This window comes from Gadus macrocephalus, chromosome 8 (assembly GCF_031168955.1).
Source record: "Gadus macrocephalus chromosome 8, ASM3116895v1".
NCBI classification, from domain to species: Eukaryota; Metazoa; Chordata; class Actinopteri; order Gadiformes; family Gadidae; genus Gadus; species Gadus macrocephalus.
The window spans coordinates 3,579,245-3,594,313 of record NC_082389.1 but is presented as its reverse complement, the minus strand read 5'-3'; the positions used below and the strand labels follow the sequence as shown (position 1 = coordinate 3,594,313).

Sequence of the window (15,069 nt, the reverse complement as noted above, 5' to 3'; positions counted from 1 at the left end):
GAAACATGTAAGGGATAATGCCCGACGAGGTGTCCATTATCAGGAATTAATGTACGACGTGGAGGCGCGAAGCGGAGGACGGTTGCCTCCGCGAAGTCCATTAATTCCTGATTGACAATTGATTGTCAATATAGTACACATATAGTATAATACAATACTATATAATACACATATACAGGGCTGTACGCTTAGCTTTTTCACTAGGAGCACAGGTGCTCCTAAATGAAAAAATTTAGGAGCACAGAAAAGATTTAGGAGCACTATGAAATTTTTTAAATAACACAATTTTATTATTAACAGTCAAATCAGTAACACACATTAAACATATACCACAGTGCCATCATAAGGCCTACTGCAATTAAACGCAGAGAATATCTCTGTCCCACAATTTTTTGTAGTCAGGTCGCCTGGCACGCTTGGCTGAGTTCATCCAGCGGTCCACAGCAGGACTTGGATCATAGTCCTCAAGACTTGGCCCCTCCAGGGTGATCCTCATGAGGTCTTCGGTGGTGGAGACTGCAAGGCTGCTTCTTTTGGAGCTCTTTATACGGTTTTGTGCAGAGAAGCCCCTCTCGCACTGAGCAGCTGAAATGGGCAGTGCTAACATCAGCTGCACCAACTCCAGTATGTTCTATTGGGATCAAGAAAGGCCTTACTTATCTCATCTATAACCACCAATAATAGGAGGAGGGCAATGCAGGATACAAACACTCAGCAGTGTTTGCTTACCTTGTAATCCTCCCTGTATGGCTCCTTGGTGAGCATTGTCTCCCACAGGCCACTGTAGGACTTGTCCTTGAAGCTTTGACTGACCAAAATCTTCAGTCCCTGCCACTCGTCCTGAACAGCCGCCAGGTCACACCCTGATCTGTAGAGATTTAACAGAGGGAGTTAGCAAATACCCAGACATCATTGTTCGCATCACAGGGCACAGCAGTGCCAAATACATTCTTACCTCTCAAGAGGCTCTCTGAAATGCCTCACCAGGTCTGCCACATCACCATCACCAAAGGTCAGAAGGCTGCCCAGGTCATCTGGCCATGTGTCATGGTTGAAGACTTTGAAGGCCTGAACCTGGGTCTTGACTTCAGCCTCATCATTCAGGAGCCCACCAAACCTGGCTTTTAGCTCAGTCACACCAATGTTGATGGCCGCCTCCATGTGCTTCTTCAGCTGGGGATGGGTGAGGTCTGTGAGACCTGTCAGATTCCCCTTCAGTGGTATTCCCTTTCAGAGAGAGACACACAATTTCAATTTAATTTAAATAGCTTTATTGTCATGACAAGACAGTGCTTATATTGCCAAAGCATATAACAATAAAATGATATTAATAAAAATAAACAGATGAATAAGCGACAGTCAATGGCAGAACATAAATGATAACAATAAAATATAAACAACTTAACAATTGTGACACACAATCACACACAAAATTGTTTTAAAGACTGCATTTCTCCAAATCTTTAAACTGAATAGACCTACACTAATTTTCATACAGTGACTGATTCTCACATTTCTCCTCGAAACATTTGTTTCCCTTAGATCCTAACAAACTCATCCTAACCTGGAATCTGCACTCATCATCTCCATGCTGAGCAAGCGTGGTCTGGATCTTCTCCAGCATGCCTCCTGACTTTGCCCTAGACTTAAGTCCGTCTAGTCTTGTCACAGTCTTCCTCAGCTCTGACATGGCTTGGGGGAGGATCAGGTCATTTCTCTGCAGGGTGAGGCTAAGTGTAGACAGCTCCTCGAACATGTCAGCGAGAAAATGGCAGAATACACAAAAAAGTGCATTCTCCATTCCTCTCTTTACCTGTGTAGTAGTGAGTAGATCAACACAAAATAAGTGTTGTATTCCTAGCCACCTCCTCACCTGCCAACTATTCAAGTCTGAAATGTCATTTGACTTAAATCTATTTTTTTTACTTAATGTATTGCGTAAAACTGACCTTCTTTGCCCGTCCTTGAACCTCCACTGTACCTGCAACAGCCAGGTGCTCCATGTGCTGCAGGACAATGGAGTACTGGCCATGGTCTGTGGCGAGGTCCTTTTCTGCTCCATGTCGCAGGAACACTTTGAGAGCCCTGTGGACATGGGGGATCCAGCGTGTCCCTTTGACGGTAGATGGTGTGCAGACATCCACGCCAAGCTCTTTCCCTATTTGATTGAGCTCTCTCTTGGACTTTCCGCTGAAGTGGTAGGTCTTCCACACGAGATGCAGAAGATCGTACACCTGGCACACCATTGGTTCTGTCTTCTGGAGGGTTAGGATTGCCAGCTCTAGTCTGTGAAAGCCAAAATATAGGGGGGGAAAAGCTGTGACAAATAATTTAGGGTGTGTGTGCACACACGCATGTGACAAATGTGCATGTATGTCTGCTGCCACATAACCAATTTTTTCAGTTACAAACCTGTGAGGCATGCAGTGGATAGGGATAATATACTCCCCTGCCTCTCTTTGCAGGAGAGCAATCACTCCTCCGCGGTGGCCCATATTCACTGCGGCACCATCTGCCCCGAAGCTGATCAGCTTCTTCATCCATGACCCTCCATCGTCCTCTGGGCAAACTGCATTGAATGCAGCCTTGGTTGCATCCAGAACACCTTGAAGGACAACACAAAAACAATAAGACTTTTGTAGCCTTAAAACAAACAAGATAGTGACTCAATTATGCATTTATGAAACTATACAAAAATAAAGGTTACTATCTAGCTGCTAGACAGTGACCACCTACCAATGGCATGGGAGTGTTCGAGGGTCTGTTGTCCAACGAGGAGAGTGACTGGCTTCCCACCCTCCACCAGGCGCACGTAGACAATCTCACACTCAGTGTTTGATATGTCAGTGTCTCCATCAATGAGAACTGCAAGGTGCTTTGCTGTTCTCAGCTTAGCAGCTAGGCTCTCTTTCAAGAGATCGGCAACTTGTCCAATCATTTCTGCACACCTGTATGAATGAGAACACTGTTGTAAAGCGCTTATAGTTTATGGTTTTATTAGATCCCCATAAGCAGTGTTGCAGAACAACCGCTGATCTCCCTGGGACTGGGGTCAAGAAATACTAATATAACATAAATAGCCTGGCATACTACATGCCATATACACATGTACTAAGCTACACATACAGTTACATAACATGACTGACATCACATCACATGCAATTACATTACTTATCATAAATGGTAGTTATACACATGCCAGAATATCATTACATTGCTTTGTTTTCGAAAAACGCTATATTTATAAATACAAGGTTACTATTATTATTATTATTGGAAAATATTACCTGACATGGTTGTCATAGGTTGGGTTGATATCAACACCGTTCTTCTTGTGCAGTGTGATAAGTGGCCCAAACTTGACAAATGGCTCTTCCTCCTTGGCGATGAAGTAGGCGATGTTCATTTTGATCTTTAGCTGCCTCCTCATCTCCACCTCGGAAAACATCACCTGCCTGTCCAGGGCTGCGGTCACCGTCAAGGCTGGTTTGTTTTGTCGCATCATGTAACTGTCTCTGCAGGTGATGTGCCGCTTGGAGTGGTTGTGTTTTGTTACACCATCTTTTTTTAAATGGGGGTTTCCAGTCACAAATGCTGAATTACCTGCCTGCTTCTGCCCTTTGCAATACTTACAGAACATGAGGTTGTTCTCAAACTCTAGCCAAGGGAAGAGTTTTATCCAATCAGATTTAAACTTGTAAACCTTGCTAGCACTGTCGGTGCTAACGCTAGCTGTTGCCATCTCCTCTGGCTCGACACTGTCAGTCCCAGATTCCACATTTTCTCTCACATTTCTCTCACCGATGTCCTCTCCCTTCTTGGTTCCACCACTTTGATTTTTTCGAAAATACGACTCGATGCTCTTCATTTTTCAAACGTTCCCGCTACGATCGAGTATCCCGACTACGACTGATAACAATGCGCATGTTCACACCGAGATCACCCCGCCCAGCTTGCGCCGCGTCTACTGCATCTACCTGCCGCCAGACTCCGCGGTAGACAGAAGCGGTACCGCTGGAGAAACTACTTCCCCTCTTGTACACACACACCGCAAAAGTTGAAAAAATATAAACTTCCATGGGCCGGTGAATCGCCGTGTCGCGCCGCCTGGTGTGGACTACCGAGCCGCTCGGGGATGGCCGGGCGACGCGTATTGACATTCAATGTAAAGTCGCCGCAACGAGCTGGGCGACGTGATCGCGTGTCATCATGAGAGTTCTGTGTTTTCCAGGTGTGAAAATGTCGATTTGTATAGGCTAGAGATGCGAGAAAATTGTACTCTACTTTGATCCACTTTGTATGAATTTATTTTAGGATCAAAAAGCTAATGAAAGGGTTGAAATCCTGCTCGCACCCGTGCGCCCTTTTTATTTTTTCTACTCGCACAATCTATTTTTAGGCGCATATGCGAGTAAAATGCTCGCACTGTACAGCCCTGCACATATACCACATATAGTAGCTAGCTACTATATGTGGCTGTACTGTATAAGTAGCTAGCAAGATAGCAAGCAATCTACCTCATTGTCAATCAATGTAAGTTTAAAAAAACTGCAAAAACACATATTTATACTCACCAACACTGCTGCCTTCCGCTTCTGTCTCCTCTACATATTTTCTTCCTCTAGTCTGTATCCGTTTTCTGTTTGCCATTATTACTGCTGCTGTCCACCAACTGGAACAGGTGGCTATCACTATAGAATAAGCGCGAAACCTTTCTTTGTCCCACGTTGATGACGCGATCCCTACTGAACGCAGGCATTCGATTCTGTGGCAGCACGATCCTGGCGGCATCATTCACCAGTGCAATGACAAGATTCAGGAGTGTGAGAAACCTTCTACATCAGGATGTCTCTAAACAAAATGCTTGGAAGCTTATTAAGTGGTTTCAGAGGAAAAAACTTTTGAGAAGAAAAATGAAATGCAGTAAATGCTATCATGGCATGGAGCTGAAGAGAAGAGGAAACTGTGTGGACCAATATGCTTGGTAAGAAATGGATAGCTGAGATGAGATACATTCAGTTTGAATAGCATGATATGCTGCAATTTTTTATTGTAAAAAAACGAAGTAATTTATTTCTTCAACTTCATATGGGACTAGTCTGATAAGCCTACTTGGGGTGCACATGTTCATGAAAGAGGGACCAAAGAAAAAACAAAATGGGGGGTATGCCACACACATTTGAACTAAAGCGCGCACACTCTCTTCTCGTGAATTTAGCCTATTTATGGCCACTACATTTTTTGGCGCTGTTCCGTAATATGCATGACATTTCCATTCATAGTTCTCGATATGTGGGCTTTTCCTTATCATGTATTTTGTAGTTTATAGTAAAATATGGGGACATGTACAATTGTGCTGATTGTATTTGAATTGTATGATGCACCTCTCTAAATAACAACAACGGTATGTTACTGTTTGTTAGGATCTGTCGACGGACTGCACATTACAGAAAGCCCACACAAAAATCTGTGCGGCATAAGTCAATGTTCAGTCATTCAAAGGTCTCTCTGAAAAATTGGATGCAATTCATGTACAGGTAGGTAAGCAATACATTTGAGTTTTAAGAAATCACCTCGCCATTCTGTTAATGTAATTGATTATGGAGCCATACTTTTATTAACTTTTTATAGTTTTACCTTTTTATTTTAATTGATTACTATTTGTTTTGTAGCTGAACATGTTTAAGCCTACACTCAATGTATTATGATTGCATTATTATTCGTATTATTGTAATGTATGTGCTATTGTTGAGTTAACATTATATTTGTCATTGCTTGTTATTATTGGCTATGTTGGTACTTTTTAGTGTTATGCGTTATGTGTAAGGTTAACAATAGGTATATAATCTAACCACCTTTACACAACCCTATTAGCAAAATAACTACAAATGTTATTCCAAGGAATTACCAGTGCATGACAATGCAAAAGTGACTTAACATGTCATTGAAAGCTAAAACAGATAATGCGTAGAAAGACTGTTGTGTTGCTAGACATGGTGGCTGCTAGGTAGTAGAGACAGAGAGCCTTTAAAGTTCAGCAGTTAAGTGAGCAAGGACCTTTTGAAATAGCACCATGCACTTGAGCAGAGGAAGTGTCGAAAAGTAAAACACACCGAGAAAAATAGCCTATATTTTGAGTACTTGAAACATGCAAAGCATTTTCTTTTTAAAAATAAATAAAAGAACAAAATGAATAGTATAGAGTGCTCGGTTAATATGTGCTTGATTGTCTGAATATGATGTTAACCACATTTCTATGTTGAAGGTTCTCGAAGTATTTTTGGGTGCCGTCACGGCGGTTGATGTTTCAAACAAAACAGAGAGCTAGCATATTCAGCGGACAGGCAGCTAGTGGATCGTTAGGAGACTGTATGAGACTGTATGGCGGATGACGATGATGATGATGATGAAGCTGAATTAATTATTGAAGAAACAATACAGTGTATTGTTTTGCTTTTTGCTGGTCTCTTTGATTGTGTTAAATGTATTAACAGTACAACATTTTTTGTATTTACCTTTGAAGATTTGCACAGGGTCTTAGACTTAGACAAATTGACATGATGGAAGACGGCATTGCAGCCAGTTCAGCTGTCACGTTAAAATTGTACCGGGGGCGAAAATTGTACCGGCCTACGTCATCGTTTGTTTACACCCTGACAACCTGCCCGGCAACAGACGACGCGATGCAGAAAACATGTTCCCAAACGACGAAATAACATAATACAGATAGCGGATCGCTATCTGTATTATGATAGATAGCGATAACACTTGTTTTTACTTTATATTTGTATTGTATTTAATTGTTTAATCGAAACAATAAAAAAATGTGCCCGCATAACGGGCGATCGCGTCAAATGACGCGTCAAATCACGTAGGAAGGTTCTTGAACATTCTAGACTATGAAACCTGCTTAAAACACTCAGTTTACTAGCTAAATTCGATTAAACAATTCAATACAATACAAATATAAAGTAAAAACAAGTGTTATCTAGCAATCCGTTATCTGTATTATGTTTCAAGAACCCTCCTACGTCATTTGACGCGATCGCCCGTTTCGCGGGCAAAACATTTGTCATTTGACGCGATCGCCCGTTTTGCGGGCAATTTTTTTTATTGTTTCGATTAAACAATTAAATACAATACAAATATAAAGTAAAAACAAGTGTTATCGCTATCTATCATAATACAGATAGCGATCCGCTATCTGTATTATGTTATTTCGTCGTTTGGAAACATGTTTTCTGCATTGCGTCGTCTGTTGCCGGGCAGGTTGTCAGGATGTAAACAAACGATGAAGTAGGCCGGTACAATTTTCGCCCCCGGTACAATTTTAACGTGACACAGCCACTCTGACCAAAATGGCCAAAAAAATAAGGGAGGTATGTGTGTTTGCGATGGAGAGGTTGAGGAGGCGGACACGTCAGCAGATTGGTGGGAGAAGGGAGTTTGTAGCTATTGATGAGACATTTTCGACACAAACGAAAGGTATGTTTTTAGCTTAAGTTTACAACATTTTGATACTTGTGAAAAACAGTAATCAAGTTATTTTTTTATAGTAATATGATTGTATAATAGTAAAATATATAACTGATTATATCTGTGTGTTGAGAGAGCAGAGAGAGAGGTCATGTTTCCCGAAGCTCCGATAGGCATTGGAAAAAACTACTTAATTCATCGTTCAGATCTACTTTATCTTATTTTATTTACCTAACAGTATATAGTTTGTTTCCGTCGTCCTCAATCGCTCGATTCAACAATACATTTTGGCACTTTTTACTCCCGGATCAGACCGCAGAAAAAGCCTTGGACTTTCCTATCGCCAACATGCCTCTGTATTCGGATATCTCAGGCACGGAGACTGGGAAATGCACAGACTGCGCCAAACTGAAACAGACATTGGCTTTAATTGAAACGAGACTAGCAGCAGTAGAAAAATGCAAAGGACTATCACAGGATACAGTGCCGATGGGTGAGTTTGCTGAGCTCACTCAGATACAGCAAGATGATCAAAGCTATACTGTATCCTTCCCGAAGCTGGACAAGAGAGAGACAGTTCCAGCTGCGTCTCACTGGCACAGAGTCGGCGCTAAGCCAAAGCAACATACCAAAGTGAATCAACAAGTTCACTCAACACCAAATGCTAAGCTACCCAAAGCTAAAGTTACATGTATCAGCCGGATTAGCCCGTCACTCAAATCAACCCTGCCACTGAAGAACCGGTTCCTGCCACTTCAAGAGTCCACGAACGCGCCTGCCACCCATGCACCCCTGAGCCCCGAGATGCGTCCGGACGGACAGTGCGGACAGAGACGGAACAACCAGTCGCCACGGAGGCGGGCTGCGCATGTGTCTGCCACCGTCCAACAAGGGCCCATCTCAGAGAAAGCAGATGAACCAGACACTCTGATTATAGGAGACTCAACTATCAAGGATATAACCGGTAAGAAGATCAAAACATGCATCTTCCCATATGGAATGGTTAGTGATATCAACCATAAACTAGCCAAAATCATATTGGAAAACCCCAAAATCTCACAGATTATTGTGCATGCAGGATTTAATGATATTCAAAGAGAACAGTCAGAACTTCTGAAGAGGGATTACACTGATCTATTGGATACACTGGACAAAATACACATCAAGTCTTCCATCAGTGGACCCATACCAACAGTTGACAGGGGAATAAACAGATTCAGTCGTCTACTTGCACTGAATACATGGCTTTCCAGAGTCTGCAATGAAAGAGGAAGGGACTTTATTGACAATTTCAACTTATTCTGGGGGCGCAAATATCTTTTCGGAGCAGATGGCCTACACCCAAACAGGTTAGGCTCAAAACTGTTGAGGGACAATCTTCTCTTCTCGCTTTACGCACAGGCCACAATCTTGCCATGGTCTGACGCACAGGCCACAATCAGAGCACAGGTTGAGAAGAAGCGAGACTACAGCCTCCCCCACACATCTACTCTGCCACTATCTGACACACAGATAGCAGACAGCCCACAGACCTTGAAGAGAGACAACAGCCCGCCCGACGCCATCAACACTGTGCCTTCCCCAATCGCTGATGCTGGCTTGGCGAGGAACGGCCACCCCCCTCCTCTGCATTACAGACCAAAGACCTTGAAGAGAGACAACAGCCTGCCCGACACCATGGACACCGTGCCTTCCCCCATCGCTGATGCTGGCTTGGCGAGGAACGGCCACCCCCCTCCTCTGCATTCCCCCATCGACGATGACCTCCAGCCTCATCTCTCCCATAGCCACAACAACAACTCCAGCTCCGATGTCTCCCTTTGCGATTTTCCAGCCGAATTTAAGAAACTGGAACATGCTGGCATCAAACTTGCATCTGTGTCAATGATAGCATCGCCACGTCATGGCCGCAGGCTGCTAACACTGCTAACACCCAGGAGGATGGCGCCCCACCCCCGCCCCCGTACTGATAGTAGTCCTGAGTATTACTGAGACAAAAAAGGGTTCAGCCGTAGACACAGTATAAAGGAAGTTTCTCATAATCTGCTGAACCCAAGGTTGCCTACGTCAAAGCAGGGCAACTTTCGCATTCATGCTGTAACCACAGGATGGCACCAAGAGAGTAAACAAAGGGAAACTTAGACACACTGCTAACCTCACAAATCTCATATCTATTGCCTCCAAACCAAAAACAACCTTAAAGCCTATCAACAGCCCCATCAGGATGGCTCTACTTAATGTGAGGTCTCTTAATAACAAATCATTTTTAGTTAATGATTTTATTACCACTTCCAAACTGGATTTTATGTTTTTAACTGAAACATGGCTGGAACAAAATAACAGTGCAACCGTTCTGATAGAGACAGCCCCTCCCGACTATAACTTTTTTGATGCATGTAGATCTGGAAAAAGAGGTGGAGGGGTTGCTGCTATATTTAAAAATGTATTTCAGGGGAAACAGATGTTATTTGGTGATTTTCCATCGTTCGAATACCTTAGTGCTGTATTGAAATGCTCCCCCAGAGTTCTCCTATTAATTATTTACAGGCCACCCACATATTCTGCAAATTTTTTCGATGACTTCACAGAATTATTGTCTAGCATCTCCACAGAATTTGACTGTCTAGTTATAACTGGTGACTTCAATTTTCATACTGATGATTTGAATGACAAGTGTGCAAAAAAACTTTTTACCATTTTGGACACATTTGAACTGTCTCAACATGTGAAAGAGGCTACTCATTGTAAGGGGCACACTCTAGACCTGGTTATCACAAAGGGCCTCAATGTTTCTGATCTCTCTGTGACTGATCCTTCCTTGTCTGACCACTTTTGTGTTTTCTTTAACATACATTTTATTCCCGACATACAGACAAAATCAAACAGTCAAAAAACGGTATATCAATGAAGATTCTAATGTACTTTTTAAAAAGGCCATCTCCTTGCTACCACCTCTAAACCCATGTTCTGCTGATGATCTTGTAGAAAACTTTAATTTGAAAATTTTGAAAGTCATAGATGTCATTGCACCTTATAAGGTTAAAACGATTTCTGGAAAGCAAAAGGCACCCTGGAGAAAAGCTGCTTCTGTAACAGCACAGAAAAAAGAATGCAGGAAGGTTGAACGCATCTGGCGTAAAACAAAACTTCATATTCACCATGATATCTATAAAGAGAGCCTCCGTGCCTACAATTTAGACTTAAAAAATGCTAGAGAAACATTTTTCTCCAATATCATTAAAACTAACACTAATAATGCAAAAACCCTATTTGCAACTGTTGACAGACTGACCAACCCCCCAACAGAAATTCCACCTGATCTCCATTCCACGCAGAAATGCAATGAGTTTACAGCTTTTTATATTGATAAAATTGAAGGTATCAGACGCGCCATCAATATCTCCACTTCAAACAAAAATGTTGGACTACCACCCTGTTCAGGCAAAAATTACGTGGCAAGGATGACATGCTTTGATGTTATAGACTCTCAAAATCTTGTGGAAACTGTGACACAACTAAAGCCATCCACCTGTTGCCTTGATACTATACCTACCAACCTCTTCAAGAATGTTTTCGACTGCCTAGCAGTAGACTCTTGCACTAACCCAACGAACACATAACACAAACATGATAATATAGTCAGGTCAAGGCCAGAGCCGAAGGCCCCATTTCCCAGGCAAATGGTAAACACTCAGACAACACACCAGTCATCCTCAAGAACGGGAAAGCCACATTAATTTATCACACAGGAGACACCTCGAAGCTCTCCCCCACTAGAAGGAACACATGCAGATACTAGGGGCCTGAGAGCCACATTAATTTACCACGCAGGAGACATTTTGAGAGCTCTTCCCCGTTAGGAGGAACCAAGAGACACACCTGCCCATACCAGGGCCTCAGAGCCACATTAAATTATCACACACGAGACACTTCGGGGGGCACTCCCCCGTTTTAATTTATCACACCGGAGACACGAGGAACTCTCCCCGTTAGGAGAAGACCCAGGGCCTGGGAGCCAAGGGGCAGCAAAAACACACAGAACCGCACACATCTCAAACGCACACACCTCATCGAGAGGAGGATACAGCATAAGACTGCATCACACAGGGACTCTTCACCTTCTTCTGAAGCAGACCTTCCACGGAGGCGAAGCTCCAGACGAACCATCAGCGCTGATTAGGGACTTAGACATATTCGATTTCTCACGCTTTATGACTCTGTATAACCGTTGCCACTTTACTTAATAAATCCAAGGTCCTCGTGCCGATAGACTTTATTACCTCTCCGTCTCATTTTATCTGGTCCAGTAGCTAGACAGACCGTTTTTCCCCACAGAGGCCAGTTTTGCGCCTTGTGGAGAAGAGATCCAGGGGGCACCTCGTGCCTTTAATAGTTCACCATGTCAGACCAGGGACATCAATTATAAGTGATGAATGGCGTTCCTACCGTGTACTCTCAGGGCTTGGGTACCACCATCATACTGTGAATCACAGTAGGTGGTATGTTGATCCGCGTACTGGGGCTCATACTCAGCACGTGGAGAGGGCCTGGCGCTCTTACAAGGAGCAGATATGGAGACTGAGGGGAAATCGGTCAGAAAGTCTGCTCTCTGACAATTTGTCCCTCATAGAGTGGAACGAGTGGCTGGCGAAAAAGCACCACCATGGTGCATTTGGTCGGCTAATGCACGACATCTCAAAAAAATATAAGTAGGCCTAGGTAGTGTTAATTAATTGTACATACATATGTTTATATTGTTGTTTGTTTGTTTTATGACAACATAAGTATGAATTAATTGTATTTTTTTATTTATTGTAATTTGCCTTTTTTTTAATGTTTGTTCAATACCATTGTTCATAGCTTATTTTCAGTTTCTTTTTTTCCCCCTGGGGTGTGTGATCTTAGTCACTGTTTAAAAACACAATTTGTGTTGAAAATAATAATTATAATGTATTTAGTTTTAAATAAATATTTGTACGTTTTCAACACTTTGACATTTCTTTCCCTTTTCTTAAAATAATACTTATTTTACTTGTGTCTCTTTGGTATCTGCTAGCTTTTGCCACTCATTTATGAATACTTTGAAAAGCACAGCAAGTCCTCACTTTAGATGGGCTCACACCATGTAGTCAACTAATCCGTAGTAACTCATGAGTTAATCATGGATTGAAGTGTTGTTAAGTGCTTGTTAAAGATGCAGTATCACTAACTATCCGTAGGCATATTTCTGAAGGCATGTCCAAATAGAATAATACATATTTGTGTCCAGGTTATGTTTGCCACTCATTTATAAATGCTTTGTAAAGCATAGCAAGTCCTCACTTTAGATGGGCTCACACCATATAGTCAACTAATCAGTAGTAACTCATGAGTTAATCATGAATTGAAGTGTTGTTAAGTGCTTGTTAAAGATGCAGTAACACTAACTATCCGTAGGCATAGTTCTGAAGGCATGTCCAAATAGAATAATACATATTTGTGTCCAGGTTATGTTTGCAATTCATTTATAAATGCTATGTAAAGCATAGAAAGTGCTCACTTTAGATGGGCTCACACCATGTAGTCAACTAATCCGTAGTAACTCATGAATTAATCATGGATAACCTAATTGGTAAGTATTTGTAACATATGTATTAACACCCCAGCTATTAGTTGAGGCCTATTTCTAAATCATAACATTTTTTTTAAACTTGGCCCGGTCAGACCCCGAGTGCCGGCCCCCCCTTCCGGCCCTCGGGGTCCGACCGGGCCAAGTTTCGGAACAGGGGTCCCGGTTAGGCCCTAGAATAAGGTATTCAAATTTCAGGGCGGTAGGACCTTCTTATCTCAAAAACTGTTTTTCCACCACATTCTGAACCATTAGGTCTGAGAGACTGTTGATCTGATCTTAAATACATTGGACTTTCCATTTTACTCATTTGTTTGCATATATTTTCTTTTACTTATCTGTTGTATTATTTTATTTTATTGTATGACAATATTTATATGTGAAGCACTTTGAGTCTGCCTTGTGCATGAAAAGTGCTATATAAATAAAGTTGCCTTGCCTTATCAGCGGGCCGAGTCGGGTTTAACTGAGACGGGGAAACCATGAAAGGTAAAAACATCCGCATTCAAAGCCAGTTTCACCTGCAGCAGTTGGTTTCTGAGAAATGGCCTGACAGGTAGAAGGAAGTACCCACAAGTAGATGGGTTGAAAATACTTGAGATTAGAATAACTGGTTATTCTTTATGTGTGGTATGGGATTAAGTTTATGTAACTACTCTAGTGAGCTATAAATTCGATAGACTTCATTGATCAAATAAGACTACTGGTCACCTTTTCTACCTCTACTCTGGCAATCTATTTGCAATCCAAAACCCTTCAAAATGCCGTCTCTAACCAACTGTCCTCCTATCTCTCACACAACAATCAGCTTGACCCTCATCAGTCAATCTTCAAGACCGTACTCTCCACTGAGACAGTTCTCAGTGGAGACTCCAGAGACTCATCCCTCTCATTGTTCCACATTCTCCTCGACCTGTCCAGCTAACCATAACCATATTTTAATTATACAATGATATACATGTTTGCCATTTGGTAGACAATTTATCCATAGCATCTTTAAATTCTGTCACTATACATTTCTTCATATTTTAAGTTATTTACCTTTTATTGTTTAAACCGATATTTTACCTAATATACAACAGCAAAATAATGATGCAGCTGTTTACAGTAGTCCTATAATTTATAATTTTCCTATTAGGCCTAAGGATAATGTGCGCATTTGTTACCAAAAATACCTTTAAAATGGCGGCCAATACGTTACTGTCCATGACCGCATGTTCCGTCTTTGTTGTTGTAACAATAAAAATGTCTTCTGGGTCACATCGAGCTACTATAATGGTAGTGGTGGAATGTTTTTAATTATACATAACCATAATATTGCTGCAGTATTTGATTGTCTTCATACTTCATAAGCGTCTTAGAGTACCATATTAAGCGCTATATAAATTTCATTTATTATTATTATTATTATTATACTTATGGCATAATAATGAATTCCAAAAGATGTAGCCCCTTATCAGCGGGCCTGGTCAGGGTTAAAACTGAGACGGGTAAACCGTGACGGGTAAAAACATACGCATTCAGAGACAGGTTCACCCGCACAATTTGGTTTCAGTGGAATGTCCTGACAGGTAGAAGGAAGAACCCACAAGTAGATGGGTGGAAAGTAATTGAAGTTAGAATAACCGGTTATTCTTATTGAGTGGAATGTGATTCAGTTTATGTAGCTATCAAACAGACTGCATCTCGTTGATGTCTATGATTAGGCCTATCACTGTTGTTTTTTCTGGGAACTTATTCAACAAGTTGCCACAGCAAATGCTTAACTTATGCAATATGTTGGACTACCATCCTGTTCAGGGAAAAGTAACGTGGCAAGGATGGCATGCTTTGGTGTTATAGACTCTAAAACTCTTGTGGAAACTGTGATACAACTAAAGCTATCCACCGGATGCCTTGATACTTTACCTACCAACCTCTTTAAGAAGGTTTTTGACAGCCTAGCAATAGGCATATTGCAGATAGTTAACAACTCTCTCCAGTCA

At 41.8% G+C, this 15,069-nt stretch overlaps 3 protein-coding genes across 3 annotated transcripts in view; 1 reads left to right on the top strand and 2 right to left on the bottom strand.

Annotated features, from left to right (window-relative positions):
• The window catches only part of slc39a6 (solute carrier family 39 member 6), a 583,352-nt gene that overhangs the window by 439,710 nt on the left and 128,573 nt on the right, over positions 1 to 15,069 (bottom strand). The window lies entirely within an intron of this gene.
• Positions 1 to 15,069, top strand: part of LOC132462545 (uncharacterized) — a 570,484-nt gene that overhangs the window by 448,935 nt on the left and 106,480 nt on the right. The gene's annotated exons all lie outside the window — the stretch shown is intronic.
• On the bottom strand, positions 182 to 2,270 carry LOC132462307 (zinc finger protein 862-like). Its single transcript, XM_060057802.1, has 4 exons — positions 1,565 to 2,270; positions 956 to 1,227; positions 730 to 868; positions 182 to 631 (listed from the first exon to the last, which is right to left on the bottom strand). Exons 1-4 carry the CDS (start codon positions 2,138 to 2,140, stop codon positions 359 to 361), a joined length of 1,260 nt encoding a protein of 419 aa, XP_059913785.1. The 5' UTR covers positions 2,141 to 2,270; the 3' UTR covers positions 182 to 358.

What these genes read in the sequence shown, in the direction of transcription:
- LOC132462307 (XM_060057802.1), bottom strand. Translation starts at nt 2,140, where the DNA reads ATGTCTGCACACCATCTACCGTCAAAGGGACACGCTGGATCCCCCATG. An exon ending in ATGATGAGTGCAGATTCCAG is followed by an intron (nt 1,228 to 1,564) that starts GTTAGGATGAGT and finishes TCTCTCTGAAAG; the next exon opens with GGAATACCACTGAAGGGGAA. An exon ending in TTCAGAGAGCCTCTTGAGAG is followed by an intron (nt 869 to 955) that starts GTAAGAATGTAT and finishes AAATCTCTACAG; the next exon opens with ATCAGGGTGTGACCTGGCGG.